Source organism: Cavenderia fasciculata (genome assembly GCF_000203815.1).
Source record: "Cavenderia fasciculata unplaced genomic scaffold Scf_Dfasci-G-b-285a01.f1-5, whole genome shotgun sequence".
Lineage (NCBI taxonomy): Eukaryota > Evosea > Eumycetozoa > Acytosteliales > Cavenderiaceae > Cavenderia > Cavenderia fasciculata.
This window is the reverse complement of record NW_004457708.1, coordinates 1261301-1280166: the sequence shown is the minus strand read 5'-3', so window position 1 is coordinate 1280166 and position 18866 is coordinate 1261301. Positions and strand designations below refer to the sequence as shown.

General features: G+C 35.1%; 5 protein-coding genes across 5 annotated transcripts; 2 read left to right on the top strand and 3 right to left on the bottom strand.

The window, feature by feature from the left end:
- Positions 1-377: 377 nt before the first annotated feature.
- Positions 378-9133, bottom strand: dnajc13 (DnaJ like protein; the record flags this gene model as incomplete). The annotated part of the gene is made up of 7 exons (XM_004366564.1): positions 378-604; positions 1239-2608; positions 2685-7155; positions 7246-7657; positions 7744-8017; positions 8084-8714; positions 8830-9133. 7 exons carry the CDS (start codon positions 9131-9133, stop codon positions 378-380), a joined length of 7689 nt encoding a protein of 2562 aa, XP_004366621.1.
- Positions 9134-9201: 68 nt separating this feature from the next.
- On the top strand, positions 9202-12632 carry DFA_04212 (uncharacterized protein; the record flags this gene model as incomplete). Its single annotated transcript, XM_004366563.1, has 6 exons — positions 9202-9210; positions 9980-10450; positions 10534-11759; positions 11880-12229; positions 12365-12449; positions 12593-12632. The coding sequence occupies 6 exons, from the start codon at positions 9202-9204 to the stop codon at positions 12630-12632; spliced, it is 2181 nt and encodes a 726-aa protein (XP_004366620.1).
- A 284-nt stretch (positions 12633-12916) lies between these two features.
- DFA_04211 (NmrA-like protein) lies at positions 12917-13916 on the top strand (the record flags this gene model as incomplete). The annotated part of the gene is made up of 2 exons (XM_004366562.1): positions 12917-13209; positions 13295-13916. The coding sequence occupies 2 exons, from the start codon at positions 12917-12919 to the stop codon at positions 13914-13916; spliced, it is 915 nt and encodes a 304-aa protein (XP_004366619.1).
- Positions 13917-13967: 51 nt separating this feature from the next.
- On the bottom strand, positions 13968-16656 carry DFA_04210 (uncharacterized protein; the record flags this gene model as incomplete). The annotated part of the gene is made up of 6 exons (XM_004366561.1): positions 13968-13975; positions 14098-14572; positions 14659-15638; positions 15718-15854; positions 15945-16162; positions 16243-16656. The coding sequence occupies 6 exons, from the start codon at positions 16654-16656 to the stop codon at positions 13968-13970; spliced, it is 2232 nt and encodes a 743-aa protein (XP_004366618.1).
- A 415-nt stretch (positions 16657-17071) lies between these two features.
- DFA_04209 (RING zinc finger-containing protein) lies at positions 17072-18365 on the bottom strand (the record flags this gene model as incomplete). The annotated part of the gene is made up of 3 exons (XM_004366560.1): positions 17072-17736; positions 17815-18041; positions 18124-18365. The coding sequence occupies 3 exons, from the start codon at positions 18363-18365 to the stop codon at positions 17072-17074; spliced, it is 1134 nt and encodes a 377-aa protein (XP_004366617.1).
- Between the last annotated feature and the right edge of the window lie 501 nt (positions 18366-18866).

The following is an 18866-nucleotide window of genomic DNA, read 5'->3' as shown; positions in this document are numbered from 1 at the left end:
TGAAAACACCAATGTCGAAAAAATCAGCGTTTTAAAAAAGCTCAAAATTTCAGCGAAAAGCGCTTCCAACTAAAATAAAAATTAATGCTTTTGACCACCCATGCGATCATTGAACATGATGTCTTCCTCAGATAAGAAGATTAAATATATTTTAAACTAATACTTGATAAAGTCTTTAATTTCAACTTTGAACAAAGATATATATCCCAGAATTTTCGTTTCGGTATTGGTGATCTGGTTTGTTTTTGAGTGTGCGATACAATCTCTATACCATATGCTCCTTCTGTACCATCTCTATCTGTACCGTCAGCTCCTTCTGTACATCACCTTTTGTCACTGTGACATACAAAAAAAAGCTATCGGTCACCACCAATTGTTCATCTGCCACCATCAGATAGAGATGGTACAGAATGAGCAGATGGTACAGAAGGAGCAGATGGTACAGATAGAGATGGTACAGAAGGAGCATATGGTACAGATAGAGATTGTACAGAAGGAGGAGATGGTATAGAAGGAGATGGTGTATTGGTTGTAGTTGAAGAATACTTTGGGAATTTCTTTGCAATCTCTTTAATCAACTCTGAGCGGCTAAATGTATGACCTCCTTTTCCGAATAATATTCTTCTATTTTCATCTTTGCCATATATCTTGTTATGATCTACGATCGTTTTTTAATCTCTGGGAGGTGCGGATACTCCATCGCAGCATTTGCTTCCTTTTCATTATTATCAAAGTCAGCCAATCTCCAAAGAAAGTAAAAAATAAATATATTACATTACAATACATTATTCAAAAACATATACATATACATACTTTTTTGTACATGGCTTGATAGTTTGTTTCCTTTTTTTTCTTGTTCTTTTCAATTTCTTCTTTTGTATAATGAGTGGGGGGGGGGGGGGGAGATAGACCCGCTTGGTATTGGTGAATAGCCTTGGGTGGGATTGAAACAACCCAGGAAAGAGCGTTGCGATGGCAAAGTCATCAATACCCAAGTCCTTTTTGACATTGGCTGGTTTGAGGCCAAGACAATCCAAGAGACTTTCAGCCTGTTCTTTTGTAATGATACAATCAAGTATGATTTTTGTTGCCAGTTGCCAGGGGGGATGAATTAATTTTAATTTTGGGAGTGTGGTTAATCAAAAGATTTTTTTCGAAAATATTTAATTTAAACTGTTGTTTTATTTAATTTTTTTTGTTTTAAAGTAAAGGAGGAGGTTCATCCTTGTTTGAATTACCAACTTGAGGATTGAAAGCAGTTGAAGTTAATAGACCAACAGTGGTGGTACCAGCAGTCAAAAGTCCAACAGGACCAGTCGCAGGGCCAGTGATAAAGAGATCGTGACTTTGAGAGGAATAAGAGGCCCAGATTTCAGATTTATCAAGGATGGCAGTGATACCTGCACCGTGGAGTGGATCCAATTCAAATGATTTGAGGTAGTTTACAACGATGGCCTGAGTGGCTGGTGAGACACCCTTTCCACGTTCCAAAAGCTTGAGCGAGTTGTTGATAAATTCAGATCGTGAGGCTTGTTCGACGAGACAGCTCTTTTCACAACGGTTGAGCTTGAGCACCTTGCCAATGCATTCGGCGGTGAGGGCGAGGTTTTCGTTGGGCAACGAGATGACACGGGCCATGTGACTCCAGAGTGTACCAATCTTGGCGAGATGGTCAACGCATACTTGACTGTCAGACATGGAGTGGAGAATGTTGATCATGAGCAAACGGATTTGAATGTTGGTGTGACTCATGAGTGGCAGCAACTTTTCAATGTAACCGGTTGATGGAAGTTGATCGGAAATGACATTGTGGTGTTGGAAGAGTGAGATGATGGCGAGCGACAATTGTTGAATCTTGGCATCGTGACCACCATCGGCACCGGCCAATTTGATGAGCAAGTCAAATACTTCGAGGAGGAACTTGCGAGGATTACGCAAAGACCATCCTGGTTGCTTGAGGAAGAGCGAGATGTAGACACCACCGATAAAGATTTCATTCTCACCCATTTCGTAAGAGATGGCAAAGTCTTCGGCAATTCTCCATGGTTGGTTGAGTGTGCCGCTGTTGACGAGCAATTGATTGTATTGCTTTTGTAGGTTACCAATAATCTCTCTAAATTGAGCACGAGTGTTGTTGTTCCAAATAAGTTCTGGGTTCTCGTGTTGTGCATCAAATACCATGACGGTTTGTTGTGGGTCTTCACCCATGGTCGATGAAAAGACGGGTGGAATAAACTTGGAGAGTAACAATGTAACACGTGGTCCATGTACCTTGTCAATGAGCATTCTACCAAGTACTGCACATGCTCTAACACGACTATCAAATTGGATTTGATTATTTGATACAATATCTAAAAGATACAATACACCGCAATGATTAACAGTATCGTTTACATGTTGTGATAGAGCTACCAATGAATGTAATACCTTTAGTTGGAGGTCCAAAATTGGTTGTTTTGGTTTGGCCAAAAGTTGTAACAAATTGGATACCAAACATCCTTCTGCTTCATTACCTGCACTTGCAATATGTTGAATACATTCCATATTTGATGTTACCAATGATAATACTTCTAATGTTAATTTTAATATATTTAAATTATCTTCGATTCTACAAAAATAAAGAAAAAGATTAATATTTTACTTTTTTTTTCTTTTCTTTTTCTTTTTTCTTTATTTTTTTTTACCTTAAGAAATTAAAGATTAATCTCATTCTATCCTTTTGATTAAAGTTATTTGGATTAACTTTACCATGTTGAATAACATTTCTAAGAGCTTCCATTGACATTGATACCTTGAATGTATAGATATCCCAGATCTTTTTGTCGGCGACACGTTGTGGAAGTTCGTTGGCAGTTCTTTGTTGAGCCAAGAAATCTACCAACTGTACAAATAGATCGGAAATGGGGGTGGTAGCATTGGTTGGAGCTGTTGGGGCAGCATTGTAAACACGAAGGTAGTATCCACCAACCTTGAGTTCACCAGACAATGATTTGTAGGAAAAGGTTTCGGTAGAGAATGGATTGATGGCATTTGGATTACGATGAGCTTCATCCAATTTCTTGTTCAAGAATTCCATCAAATCGTCTCTGGTTGAACTGTTCCAAATAAAGGCGGCAGTCTCGTGTTTGGTATTCATCTCTGTCAGCAACTTGTGATAGTGTTTCGATGGGATGGTACCAATTGGCATCTTGAGACGAACAACAATATGACTACTGAGGAATACTGTAATCGTTTCACGAACCTTTAGATTTAATTCAGTCTCTGGAGTTTCCAAGAATGCTTGAACATCAACTTGTGGTGCTGCCTTTTTAGCAGTATGAGCTGTTGGTTTTGGAATTGGTTTTGATGCTGCTGTATTTGCTAGTTGATTACCAATTGGTGGAGTAGCGGTGGTAGGACTAGCAGATTGACCTTGTTGAGAGGAAGCAGATTGACCTTGTTGTGTTGGTGAATTTGATAATGGATTGGTTGCAACTGGAGTTGGTTGACCAGAAGTAAGTGTGAGAACATTTGAATCGAGAACTGGCATTGCAATAGGACCAGTATTTCCTTTTTGGACAGCTTCGGCAGCTGCCTTTTTAGCTTCCTTGTCTTCTGGTTTGTCAGATGGTTCGGCATAACCTTCAATATCTTCTTCACTCTTGATACCAGACATTCTTCTGAGGGCACGAAGTGACATTCTAGCATGGAGATTACCAATCATGATACGATTAGAGTCGAGGTTAACTTCAACACCACTGTTGACCAAAGTGTGATCATAACCAAACAAGAGACGGAGCAAGTGCCATACAACACCAGCTTGAACAATGGCAGCTTGAAGTTCGTCGTCTTGACGAGCAAATTGGTAGATGGCTTCGAGTGCATAGGTTACAATATGTGGATGACTGTAAGAGAGATACAAACATTTACAGATATTATCACAAATCTTGAGTGACTCATTGTTTGCAAATAATTGTTTACGTGAACCTGGGAACTTGGCCATAACACCAAAAGTACGAAGTAATGAAGATGAAACTTCGGCAGGTACATCGCTTTCCAAAGTTGGATCATTAATGTTGAATTTGGAAGTAGGGATAGTGATGAGTGCGTTGGAAGGGCCTTGTGGAGCAGATGGAGCTGGTTGGTCAGACTTGTTGGCTGGTTCTTGATCGATACCTGGTGGAGTGTTGGCATTTTGACCTGCAGCCTTTGGTTCGGGGATATCTCCCTTGATTTGCTTGCCAGAGAATGTTGGAGAGACTGGTGTGGTTTGAATGATGAGGGTGGGGACTACGAGATCCTCAAAGACAATATCGACCGACTTGCTAAACAACTTGGCGAGGATAGGTACACCATTGTTACGAGTAATCTCTTCAGAGTTGAGTGGAGAGGCTTCGACGGTGAGATAGAGAAGGTGAGTGGCTGGCGAGATGAGTGGAGTCTTGTTCTTGCGATCAAATGACTTGTCGTTGGCCATGAGCTCAGTGATAAGCTTCCATAGTTGTGGATAGGCTGGATACTTGAAGGGACGGAACTGGTCAATGTAACGAGTGTAGAGAATGACCTGAGTTAAGAGGATCAACGAGATCTTCTTGTCTGATCCACGTTCATTGTCGATATTGTTGACTGTAGACAAGAGTTCATAGGCAGTTTGGATCTTTTCAAACATATCACGACCTTCTGGGTTCTTGTCTGGATGGTACTTGGCAGCCAACTTGTAGTAGGCCTTTCTAATCTCATCGTCCTTGAAATTGTGTGCTTTGCCGGCGGGTGGCTTGCCAGTGACCTTGAGGTTGAGCACTTCGATGGCTTCTTGCACCGACATGACTTGTGGAGCCTTGACGGCCTCCTCGGACCATACAATCAACACGCTCTTGAATAGTTCGAGTGGTTGACGGATTGGCCAGTTGGGGAAACGACGAGTGTCACAGAGACGCGACAAATAGTACGAGTGGCAGAACAACTCGCCTTCAAGCTCGGCATAGATGATCTTGGGAATAGGGACGTATTCGTAGATGGTGGTCGTGTTGGAATGGAGACGTTGTGGGAGTGACGCCAAATGCAACTCGATCTTTTCACGCATAAGCTTACGCATATTGCTATTCCAAATGGTCTCGGGATCATCATTGTCTGAAAGGAATTTGGAAGCAAAGTTTTCGGGAGTGTAATTGTCGAGGAAACAGATAAGTGCCTCTGGGAGCAATGGATAGAGTACCGAGTGCTTGGAAGCTTCTTCGCTGGTGATAAGGTGTTGCTTGTTGTGGATAATCTGGAGTAACTTGACAATTGGCAAGATGTTTGAGTTGGGATAGAGCAACATGAAAAAGAATGCACCAGTAAGATAGAATTTACTCGTAAATACTGCATTGTCAATGAGCAATGACTCTAAAAGGATAGCAGTCTTTTCGACAAGCATATCTTGACCTGCAAGCAATGTTTGGACGATACGTGGAAGATTGAGTGGCTCGCAAATGATACGCTTGACACGTGGGAGTGGACGTACGACTGCACCAGTGGTTGGGTGACGAGTGGGACGGAAACTGCAGAGTGCATTGAGAATGTCGAGGATGACACTACCGAGTTCGGCCTTGGGTAATACACCACCAGTGTTTCCGTGTGTAGTACCGTTCATGATGGTCCAACGTAGTTCGGGGATGGCAGACAATGGCTTCCACTTTTCCGAACCTTGTGCCCAACAACGAGTGTTTCGGTTGATCTTTTTGCTAGTGTACAGTTCGAGGAGCTCGACACGGGACACTGGACCGACACGTTGAGGAGCACTACCTTCAGCACCTTCAAGTGCATAGTACCATTCTTGCAAGAGACGTCCTTCTTCACCATAGGTGTAATGGGTGTGAACGAGTGTGATGAGATCCATCAAACGGTAGATACCACGATTATCAATAAACAACTTGGCATTTGCCTTTACTTGGAGTAGAGAACGTGCAAACAATAAAAGACGATCACGTAAAACGACATCGTTGGTAGTCTCGAGCAAATCAATGAGATGAGCAATATTTGAGAATGGGTGTACCATGGTTGGATGTTGATGATAGAATGTAAAGACGAGTGTCATGGCACGCATACACAATGCCTTTTGATCGGGACTTTCGTTGAGTAGGAAATTCTGCCACAACTCGCTGAAAAAGTTACCTGGGTGTTGGAGACGGATACCCTTGGAGGTACCATCGACCAACAACGAGATGTAGTATCCACCAACAGCAATCTCCTTTTTAAGTGATGGGTATGGGACTTCAAAATCTTCATCATTCCATGCGACCACTTCACGACCCGCAGCTTCTTGTTCTTGTTGGAGTAGACGCATTTCATTGTCCATTGACTCTCTCAACTCTTCTCTTGTGGTATGATTCCAGATGAGATTGGCGTCACGATGGTCTTGAGCAAATTGGAAGAGGAACATGGGCCAGTTGAGTTGTTTGAGTGGTTTTTGTTCACGTTTGATACGGATTACAGCTTTGGCCATAGTTTCTCTCGTCTTGATGATCTTTTTCATACGCCAGTTGGCAAAGATACTGAGTTTGATGGCTTTGGGACCACTGCTCTCTTGTGCGGCGGATAGGGCAGCTTCTTTGGGTGGCTCTTCAGCGCTGTCTAGGTACATCACAAGTCCACGTGGGAACACGCGATCAAGTAGAGCACGACAGACTGGATTCTCGGCCGTCCAAAGACCGATCAATATCTTGCTCATCTCACGCTTTTGTGAGTTTCTAATGTTGGTTGGGTTGACAACTCCAGGCAACACCTTTAAAAAGAGTGAGTCGTGTAAATGACGCAACAAAGCACCTTCAACCAATGCAATGATCTGCATTTGTTTGGCCAACTGTTCATCACCTTCATTGATGACAACCATCATCAACATACCTGCATTCTTGGAGATGGCAGGACACTGATGCATAAACAACTTGAACAAGTCACGTCCCAATGCACCGACACGTGTCAACAGATCATTGAAAATGGGTGCATCTGTAGTCTCGCTGTATGGTTCACATAACAATAGAGTCAACAATTCAATAGCCGAATTTAAAACCAAAGCTCCCGTTCCACTTGCCGAATGTCTTTGAATCAATTCAAACAATGTCTTGTTTAAATCTAATGACATGAATAATTCTCTCTTATTTAATTGACATTGTCCTGATTCATAATCTCCTTCAAATGCTATAAAAAAAATAAAAAATAAAAAAAAAGAATAAGTATTTTGTTTTTTTGATTTGTTTGTTTTTCTATTTCTATTTTTTTTTAGCTTACCAGGTTGAATTAAAGCAATCATTAAATCAATACCATAATAGGTAATGGTATCTTCAACACATTGAATGGAACGTTTTAAGAGATTGATTAATGGGATTTTGCAATGAGGGAAATGAGTAAACAATTCAAAACCTACACGAGTTGCAACGATTCTACGGAGCATTTGGAGAATGACTGAAATGAGGTCATAGTCACTCTTGTCATCGTTTGGTCCCAACTTGACACCAGACAATAACTTTTGAATACAATTTAATACTACCTTGCCATTCTTTTCAGCAAATACATTTGATAGACCGGCATATGGAATATTTGAAATAAATCCATCCAAACTAAGTGCAATTTGTGATACACTCAACGTTTCGAAATCAAATGATTTTTGTTCAAATAATCTCATATATTGTTCTTGTACATCCTAAAAAGTAAAAGAAAAAAGAAAAAAAAAAGATAAATATAAAAGAAAAAAAAATAATATATATTCTTTTGATTTGATTTACATACTTCACTTGGAGTAACATGATGAGGAGTAATTTTCATACCACGAACAATTTGAGAAGTAAAAATGGTTGCATTATTATTTCCAACGGAACGACAGAAATCAATGATACTGGCAATCAATGCATCTCTAGCCGATGAAGTATAGGTTTTCAATAAGCCATCCTTGTATTGAATAGATAACTTTTGACTATCACTTTCATATCTAACTAAACATGCAATAGTAGTATATGATCTAGTTGTAATAATTGTATAATTTAATAAATCTCTTTCAACCAATCTAAATAATAAAATTAAAATTAATAAATGATTCTATTTTCTTTTCTTTTTCTATTTTTTCTCTTACTTTGTAGTTGATAAAGCTAATAATCTTTGAACAGGACCATTATGACGATTACTAATTTTGTTTACAGTGAAATCAATGATTGAAACCAAGGCGTCATCATCTTCTTTACCGTGACGTTTGATACGATGATTTGGTACGTCTTGTAGTGATGAAGAGGACTTTAACAATTTGACGTCGTGACCAACATACTTTTTAGAGAATTGCATGACGTTTTCGATAAACTTTGGATCAGAGACGATAAAGAGATCGGTGGCGGCATCAACCTCGTTGTTCATGTAAAAGAGATAGGCGTTGTTATTGTCGGCCAAGCTTTCAATCTTGACAATGTCCTTGAAAAAGTATGATACACGGATCTTGGAGTGCTTGCCATTTGGATCTCTGGCAATCTCGGGATCCTGCTCCTCGACAGAGCATGAACAGACAGTCAACACAACATCCAACCAGAGACCTCCACGCTTGAGTTTCTTGGCACCGTACGACTTGTACAATCCGGTTGCCAACTCTCTCAAACTCATCTCATACACATATCCTGCACGTCCCAAATGACGATAATTGATTTGATCAACTGGTTTGTTTTGTTTTTCTGCTGCTCTTACTACTGATAATGATCTTTGTAAATCAGTTAATAATTCTAAAAGAGAGAGAGAGAGAGAGAGAGTACAAAAGAAATAGAAATATTAAAAAGTTAATATATAAATATAATTAATGTACAATTGATCTTTTTCATCTCCTTTTTTTTGTCTTACCAGAACGATGATCAGATTCAAAGTTTAAGGTATCTTTCTTTTTGCCATCCTTTTTGGTTGTGATGACTACTTGATTGGATTGCTTGTCCGATGGAGAGACGTCAGCAATACCTGTTTCCCACGCCCACTGGTTAGTGTTCTCCCACGACGAAGTGTCATAGGTGGTGAGATTGATGGGATCGATCGACATGAATCTCTTTTTTTTCTTCCATGAATGCTTGATTGTATACCAAAGTGAAAGCGATCGGTGATGAGCCGATATAAACTCCTCAATCGAAGTGGCTTGTTGAGTCTGCCCAGACATATTTAATTAAAACTAAACTTTTAAAAGTTACCTTTTAATTATCTTGTGAATAATAAATAAATATATATATGTGTAATGTAAATATATGTAATGTGTGAATGAATAATATATAAAGAAAGTTATAAGATAGATAGATAGATAGAGATAATACTATACTATACTATACTATAGTATTAGTCTGTAAAGTAAAGATGTGTTTGTTGCCTTTGTCGTTTGGTAGGATATATAAAAGATCAATCTCTAATATATATACTCTATCCCAAACTTGTTATTACTACTACTTCTTAAAAAGATAATTAGTTTATAGTACAAAAGGGTTATGTGCTTCTTGCGATTCAGGGTTAGAGAGAGTGAGCTCACACACGACCTGGTGGTGTGACCAAAAAGTCTAATATTTTAAAGATTTTTTTTATTAATTTTTTTCAAGCTCAATTTCACCTTTCTCTTTGGACTCTTCCAAAAGTTTCAAGTATCTCTGATCGTGCATGCAGTCGTAGTTCATTAATTTATTTCAAGTTTGTCTAAATTCCTATCTAATGCATCTTTCAGTCGTTATTGTCTTTAATACTACAAAGAAAGAATAGAGAGAAAGAATCATTCATTTTCAGACATATCATACCTCACAAAGAATGATGATTGATCACGACCAAAAGAACAACAACAACAACAAAAATATCTTTATTTTATTTTCTTCTTCTTTCTCGGAACATGTGACCTTTAAACACACATTTAAATGAAACAAGCTATGCATGCATGTCTTATTCATTATTATCATTAATTAAAAACGAGAGAGAGAGAGAGATGAATATACAACAATTATTTCAAAACAAATATATATTTAAAAAGATTGTAAAAGAGATTCAAAATATATCATTGCAATTGTCTGGTGGTAATAGAAGATCATTCAATTATAATAATATTCCTTCATTGGATTGGGTTGTAAAGAATCAAACTGGTAATCTGTTACATGATCTTTGTAAAGAAATAGGAGGAAGAAGAGGATTGGACAAATTACAAGTTGGATGGGCAACTTTAGATATGGTGATTGCAATTTGCTCACCTCATCTCTATCATCCATCCGTATGCTTTAAAATGGAATCATTTGATATAATCTATCAATACTATGAATCTGCCTTTAAAGATGAACACTATGCTGTTGACTGTGCCGTTTCAAGTCGTAATCTACAACTTGTCAATTATCTAGTCAATATTCATAATGTACCATTCACTACTCGTTCCATTGATACTGCATCTTTAAATGGTGATTTAGATATTATCAAATTATTAATTAATAATAATACTAACCAAAATACTAAAGTATGTATATATTTAAATATAAATACTATGTGTCAAATGATATAGTTACTTACATATTATATTTATTCTTTCATTTTGTTTAGATTAAATTTACAAATCATTCTTATGATAATGCATCAATGAATGGTCATTTGGATGTATTGATTTATTTTGATGGGTTGAGAGAGATAGGAACAACAACCTATAGAGTAGATTTTACAGTTGCTGCAATAGATGGAGCTGCTAAAAACAAACATTATCATGTGATTGAACATATACTGACAAAGTATGAAAATGATAAAGAAATGGATGGATGTTTATTCACAGAGAGGGCATTGGTTGAATGTGCTGCAAATAATAATATTGACATGTTGGAAAGGTTATTGGAATTTTCAAAACATCATCATCAATTGGATGCAATTGCAAAAGGTGGGAAATGGGCAATTGATGCGGTGACTATTGCAGCTGAACAAGGTCACTTAAATATGGTCAAACATCTATTTGAAAGACCTGGTTTGTTGTATGGTGTTCCACCTCAAACTCTTCTATCGGCAATCAGAGGTAACCATATTGACACTATCAAGTACTTGGATCAGACATCTGAACCAATCCCCATACCCATCCCAAACCCAACCGTCGACATGTACAAATATCTCTATGAAAAGTATCCAAATGCATCAAAAGAAAAATATCATTGGTTGTTACAACAAGTATGCTCATTGACCGATGATTCATTAAAAAGAATGAATTTAATTAAAACAATTGTCAATGATAACAACGGTATTATCGGTAGTAGTCTATGTGAAATACCAAACTTGTTGGAACTGTCTAGTCACAATGTAGAAATGATCAAGTATTGGATACAAGAGAAAAATATTCAGCCTTCTCAAGACGATATCGGAATGATTCTTTTGCTCCACGGTGCCAATACAGAGTTTGTCAAAGAGTTGTTGGTTTATTTAAAACATTTTAATGTTTCATTTAATACCATTCCAAATCTTTGTAGTCGTGGACTTGTGGATACTCTAGAAGTTATATTTACAAACTCGACTTCGGTACTACAACAACTCGATTTGGAACAATCAAAAGAATGTTTGATTGATGCTATTTCGTCGGGATCATTGGAGACTGTTAAAATGGTGATCAAACATCTTCCACAATTACATAAACTTGACCATACCACTCATACAGATATCCTATCAGAGATTGTATTACCACCAATTGGAGAGTGTCATCTTGACGTATTTAAATATTTGGTAGAGGATCGATTCAAGTTTATACTCGATGAAGGGTATATTTATACGTCCAAAACAACTGCATTGGAACAAATGTATAAAGCTATCAAAAAAGGGTCATATCGAATGGTTGATTATGTACTTGGACTAAAAACAAATTGGTTTCAAGTATCAAATGATCTCCTTCTCCTCCAAAAATCATTGAAACCATCTAGATTACATTTAGCTGAAATGATACATCGACACTGTCCACTTGTCAAAGCTATCAATCCATTGGTATTGTTGACCCACGGTAACATTCGATTCTATCTAAAAGTATTAAAGTGGAATAGAGAGATTGACGAACAATCACTACAAGAAAGACAATGGATGGAGAAAGTGGAGAAAAAACCAAAGCTCGATATTAGATGGTATTTACGTCTTGTTGAAAAGGGTAATATTGCATTGGCAGACTACTATACTGCCAACTCGATCGTCACAGTGCCAACCAATACTGCTATACATCCAAAATGTCAACGTCCACATATTAAAACAATCAAATATATACAAACATTGGCTCAACAAGGTAAAGGGGACCCACACATTCTTAATCGCCTCGCTCATCACATGATACAATGTGATTACTACTCTGGGTTACATGATGAGCTACTCATCACACCCCAACATTTAAACTATCAACAGATGGATAAAATCATCATAGCCGCTGCCAACAATAATATCACTATCCTCAGACACTTGGTAACATCTTTTAAAATGACATTGGCTACTCCTCAAATACAACAACTGTCTCAATCATTAATTTCAAGGAAATTATTTAATTTTAGTACCTATAATTTTTTAATTAATCATTTAAAATAAATAAACAATAATATTTAATGTAATGTAATCATTACGATGAAGAAGAAGAATATGGGTTAATGTTTTTTAGTAAAAGTGAGGGTGGGTCGGCTATGGCCAACGAGCCTTAAAAAAACTCATTGATAATTGAATGAAAACTGGTGACACAATTCATATTTTTCAAAGTCATAAATTAAATATCTTTAGAAACCTACATCAAGGAAGACCCATCTTGCTCTTGTTCTAGATTATTTTATTTATTTTTTCAGACCCCCAACTCCAATGATTTTCTATTTAAAGAAATTTTGTTTCTTTGTTTTAAACATCAAACATTTAAATCAACAACTACCACTATTCTTTATCTAAACATAATTAATTATCTCTTTTTTATAATATTTTTTTCAATCATCTCAAAATGTCAACTATTCAAACTCAAATTGTAACTGTTTTCGGAGCTACTGGACTCCAAGGTGGATCAGTCACTCAATCATTACTCAACAATCCAAAGTACAAGGTAAGAGCTATTACTCGTAACCCTGAATCCGATGCCTCTCTTACTTTGCAAAAGAAAGGTGTTGAATTGGTCAAATTGGATCAAACCACTGCCACTGTCGAAGAACTTGCCAAAGCATTACAAGGAAGTCAATCTGTTTTCTTGGTAACTGCTGCTCAATCCTATGGTGAAGCTGAAGGTCAAGTTGGAAAAAAGTAAATAATAATATTTATTTATTTAAAAAGTTGGAATCAAATTTTATTAATATTCCTATTCTTTTTTGTTTTTTTTCTCTTTTAGAATTGTAGATGCAGTTGTATTAGCGAAAGTTGAACATTTTATTTTTAGTAGTCTTGTTAATTGTGAAAAGATTAGTAATGGGACATTGCCAGTTACTCATTTTGATCAAAAAGATGAAATCAAGGTTTATGCTGAATTTCAAGCTTCCAAAAACCCAACATCATTGACTGTCAGTTTTGTCTATATTCCATTCTACTATCAAAATTTTGAAACCTTTTTTGCACCAAAAAAGAGTGAAGATGGTCAATCTTATTCTATCACTATTCCATTCAATCCAAAGATTCCAATTGCAATGGCCGATGTCACTGATGTTGGTGCTATTGTCTCTGCCATCTTGGAGAACAAGACAAAGTATGCCAATGCATCGATTCCATTCTGTCACACTGTTTCAATGAATGATATCATCCAATCATTATCCAAATTTTATGGATTCGATATTCAATACAACTATATTCCACCACAAGTATTTGGTACTTTTCCATTCCCAAATGCCAAAGAAATGGGTAACATGTTTCAATTCTATGAAGAATTTGGTACTTTTCCTGGATTAGACTTATCCATTGCTCCAAACCTAACTCATATTACTACTTTTGATGAATATCTCTCAAAGAAAAAACAATAAACCAAAAAATAATAAATTAATCGTTAAGTTATCACTATATTTATTTATTATTTAATTTTCTTTAATAAATTAAAAACCAATTGATAATTATTAATGATAGGTGATGATGATGAAAAAGAAGTTGGAATTGGTTTGATATTGGTTGATTTTGATTCTAAAATGGATCCAATTAAACTTTTACCATTAATATTGATATTAATATTAAAAGTATCGTTATTAATATTCTGATTATTCTGATTATTATTATTCTTGTTAAAGTTATTTAACATTGTTGTTTTTCTATGATTAGCATTTGATTTGATTAAATTACTAAGTTTATCTTGAGATTCTTTAAATGAATTAAATGTTTTAAATGGTTCAGCAGTTGATGGTTCAAATGCCGACGATTGTTGATTTAATGGATCTGGTAATTCCTCTTCTTCAACTGGTGGTATAATATCTTCGATATATGGTTTTCTTTCTGAATAAATATGTGGAATCTTATTGGTTTCATTTGCCAATTTCTCCTCTTGATAATATATTTGATTGCCTGATTTTGTGTAAATGACGGTTGGTGAAAATGTCATTAACCTCTTTTCCTTTTCATTTAATAAACTTGTATCAGTTTCATTAATTTGTTTTAATAAATTATTTACTGATTCTTCATCATTCCATGCCTAAAAAATAGAAATTAAATAGAAATTAATTAATAAATATTTCTTTTGATATTTGATTTTTTTTTTCTTTTTCTTTTTCTTCTTACTTGTTCAGCGATATAATCAATTAAACTAAAATGATTTGAATGATTTATGATTGAATGAAAGATTGGATGTACATTGTGAATTGTTTTTTGATGGGTAAGGGCAATATTACATTCGAGAGGGGTCAATGGCAATGCGAATCGATCCAATTCTTTGTTGTTTAATTTTGAAAGTGATGAAAAGTGGTTGATTGATGGCGAGTATTTTGGGAGGTATCGATGATGGAAATTTGTGCATTTACCCTTTAGTAGTTCCATCAACCAAATGACACATTGCATGTATTGTCCAACATCGGGTGGTGATGCATTCTCTTGATCTTCAATCTCCATTGCAAAACTGGTTCTCTTTGATTTGAGGATTTGATACTTTTCAGCAGACAATTGAGGTTGATAATAATTTAAAAAGATATTGTCTGGTTCTGTCAATATTGCACGTGACACTATTGGAGAAAGATCAGCCCATCCATCAACATTTTCATATTTAGCGTCTACTTTGAATGGTCCATGTTTAATGCCATCCAATGTCATGTAATATTGACCATTACCCTCTTTTGAAAATGTTGGTCTTAGAAGTTTTGATTCAATCTCTTCGACGATTGAAGGTTCTGTAGTCGTAGTCGTAGTCGAGGTAGTCCCTTCTTTGTTGTTCTTGTTATTATTAGAGATAATATTATTTTTACCAAATTTAAATCCCAAATGACTCCAAGTCATTGCAATATAATTCTTTAGAGAAGTATTCCAAGATAATTGTCTCAATGAATTAACCGAGTCGCCTCCTCCTCCTACTGCTCCTTCTCCAATATTAAATATCTTTTGTAATAACTCCTTGTTGATAGATCTTGTTTTTGGATTATATAATCCCTTTTTAGATTTCTCTTCCAAATAGGCAGTCCATGATCTAACAAAATTAAATCCATCCATCCTTGGATAATAATCAGATCCTCTAAATAAATTTAAAAATACAAAATCTTCTATTAATTGTTCTAAATTAAAAGTCAAAGTAAATATAAACATTAATATCTATCTATCTCATATATCTAATATATCTATTATTTTACATACTTGGATTAATTAATGGAGCAGATGCAATTAATTGTTGTTTAAGATCAGCAATATGGTAACATTTGGTTGATGATGTACCTTTGACAATGATATTTGGTGCACTACTCAACATTGAACATAAAATAACATCTGAATCACTAAAAAAAATAAGAGGAATGATGAATGATGTATTAATATCAATACAATTTAATAATATATATATATATATTACTTGATTTACAACATACTCTGAAAAAACAATGACAGAATCTTGGTCGGTCCAAGTTTTACTATTAATATATTCAAAGATTTTGAATTCACCTTCACCATAACGATCACTTGCAGAGATGATTGCACTCGATACAGATCTTGAATGTTTGAAATAGTTTGCTAAACTATCCTTTAATCCACTCATAAACATTGTACCTGGTGTAATCAATGAACTACTTATTCCATCTTCTTTAGACTAAAAGATATATATATATATAAATGAAATGAAACTAAGTATTCTATTTGATATGATTTGTTTTGTATATCTTTGTTTACCTTTGATCTTCTTTTACGTTGAAGAGGTATTTTAGCTCTTGGACCAGGTCCATCAGTAGTAAGGAATAGAGTTTTAACGGGAAAGTGTTCATCTACAGTTTGCTTGATACGCATATTGATTTGTTTGTAGATTTTAGATGTATCTGTATTGGGATTTCTTCTAAATATAGTATGAATGATACTATTCATATCCATAAACAAGTGTGTAGTTTCAGCACCGCGTGTATTGTTTGAATGTCTACCTCCCAATTTATTACGTAGTTGTCCAACACTCATATACGATGATCCTGCTGCCAAATGATCATATCTTGGTCTACCTCCTCCAACTCCTACACCATGTTGTTGTTGTTGTTGGAATCTAACAACTGATGGATAATATGTACTAATATAATCTGCTAATCCTCCTACTCCCATTAATGAATGAATAAATGAACTAACTCTCTTAATATATCTATAAAGTTATAAGAGTTACTACTTTAAAAATTAAAAACGAACGAATGCACGTGTATGCAGAATGACGCGTTGGTCAATCACTAAAAAGTTTTTTTTTTTTTTTAAAAGTTTTTTGTGTACATATTATTTATTATGTTTTATTCTTATTATTATTTATTAATTCCTAAATGGATCAAGTTAAATATTCCATTCAAATAAACCTCTAATATTTGTATATTAGAGAGGGAGAGGGAGGGAGAGAGAGTTGAAAAAAAAAGAATTACAATCCAGTTGTGTTTTGGAAAAAAGAGAGAGTTGATTATAAATTTACACCCAACATTATTATTATTATTATTATTACGAGTTTTTTATATTATTTATATTATTATTATTATTATTATTGTTGTTTACAATCTGATTTCTTCTTTTCAGATGTAGTTGAAGTATTTTTAGGGTTGGTAGTACCAGTACTGTTATTATTATTATTTACATTTGAGGTTGAGGTTGTTGAAGTGGTTGAAGTGGCTGGAGGTTGAGCTGGTTGAGCTGGTGCTTGTTGTTGTGGTTGAGGTTGTTGTTGTTGGTGTTGTTGATAATATTGTTGGTATCCTCCATTTTGTTGTGGATTGGATCTAACTGTATAGTGACCTGGATAGTTTTGTGTACTATAACGAGCGTATTGTGAATTGAAATTGGGGTAATTTGCATTATTAAATTGTTGTCCTTGTTGGCCTTGTGGTGGTTGACCTGGTTGTTGACCTTGTTGATAATAAAATTGTTGGTATGGATTGGCAGTATTGGAAGGCATACTATTGCTTCTTGGGTAATTGTTTGGATTTGGTTGTTGTTGTTGTTGTTGTTGAGGTTGTTGTGAAGATTGATTTGATGTGTTGCCTGAAGAAGATACCTTGTTGAAAATTGGTAATGAATTCAAACCATCTCTAATTTGTTCTGTCCATTGATTGGATGTATCCAACTGTGCTGCCTTTTGATATGCCGATTTACTCTCTTCAAACACTCCCAATTGTCTCAAACATAATCCCTTTCTCATAAATGCTTTCACTAAAAGTAAACAAACAAACAAAAGTGTTAGTGTTACAATTGATAACTTTAGTTATCTTTTAATCATCTACTATTTACCATTTGAATCATTTAAACGAATAGCTTCTTCACAATCCAATAATGCACGTTTGTATTGGTGTAAATGTATGTAACATTGTGCACGATTATTAAACAATACACAATTCTTTGGGTCGGATGAATTGGTCACCTTGTCAATCGCATTGTTATAATGTGAAATTGCATCTGCATACTTGTTTTGATAGTATTTTTGGTTTCCCATTTCCTTTTCAGATTCTAATGTTTTACTACAATATATTAAGAAATAGAGAGTAGGATGATTAGTACTTTTCTTTCCACTATGATACTTTTATCTAGACTACTACATACCCATCATCCTCTGAAGTTTTATGAGGTTGTAATACCTCACATATCGATCGAATAGTGAATGCTGGATGTACGGGAGATGGATCTTTTGAGCATACTGGACATTTGTCAGGACGAGACTCTAGACAACTATTTAAACAAAACTCGCAAAATGTATGTCCACAACTAGTATCACATGCATCTATAAATATGTCTGAGCAAATTGGACATGTCAACAATTCTTGATCTACCATAACCTCTGTCATTTTTCAAGTTCTTTCTTTTCTTCTTCTTTATATATATTATAAACTATTATATTCGTTTTATATTCCTTTACTTTCTTTGTTTCTTTGTTTGTTTGTTTGTTTGTTATAACAATGTTTTGTAATAATACTCTATTTTTGTTGTTTACTCTATACCACTATTATTCTATACTATTCTATTGTATTGTATAATATAAATAATATTATTCTTTTTCAAAAAAATTTAAAAAAAAACGGTGTATATGATATGTTACTAGTACAAAGTGTTTGTTCTGTGTTTTGTTTGTTATTGTTTATGTTTGAAAAATAGACAAATCGTGTGTTCTATAAAGAGATAAAGAATTGAACTGAATCGATTAATAAATATATATATATATATATAATATTGTGTGTTGTATTGTGTGTTGTATTGTGTATGTATATGAATTAATTTAAAGATGTATCTATCTTATCTCTCTCTATTGATTAGTTGTTGTAGTGTAGTATTAATGAATTAATCTAATC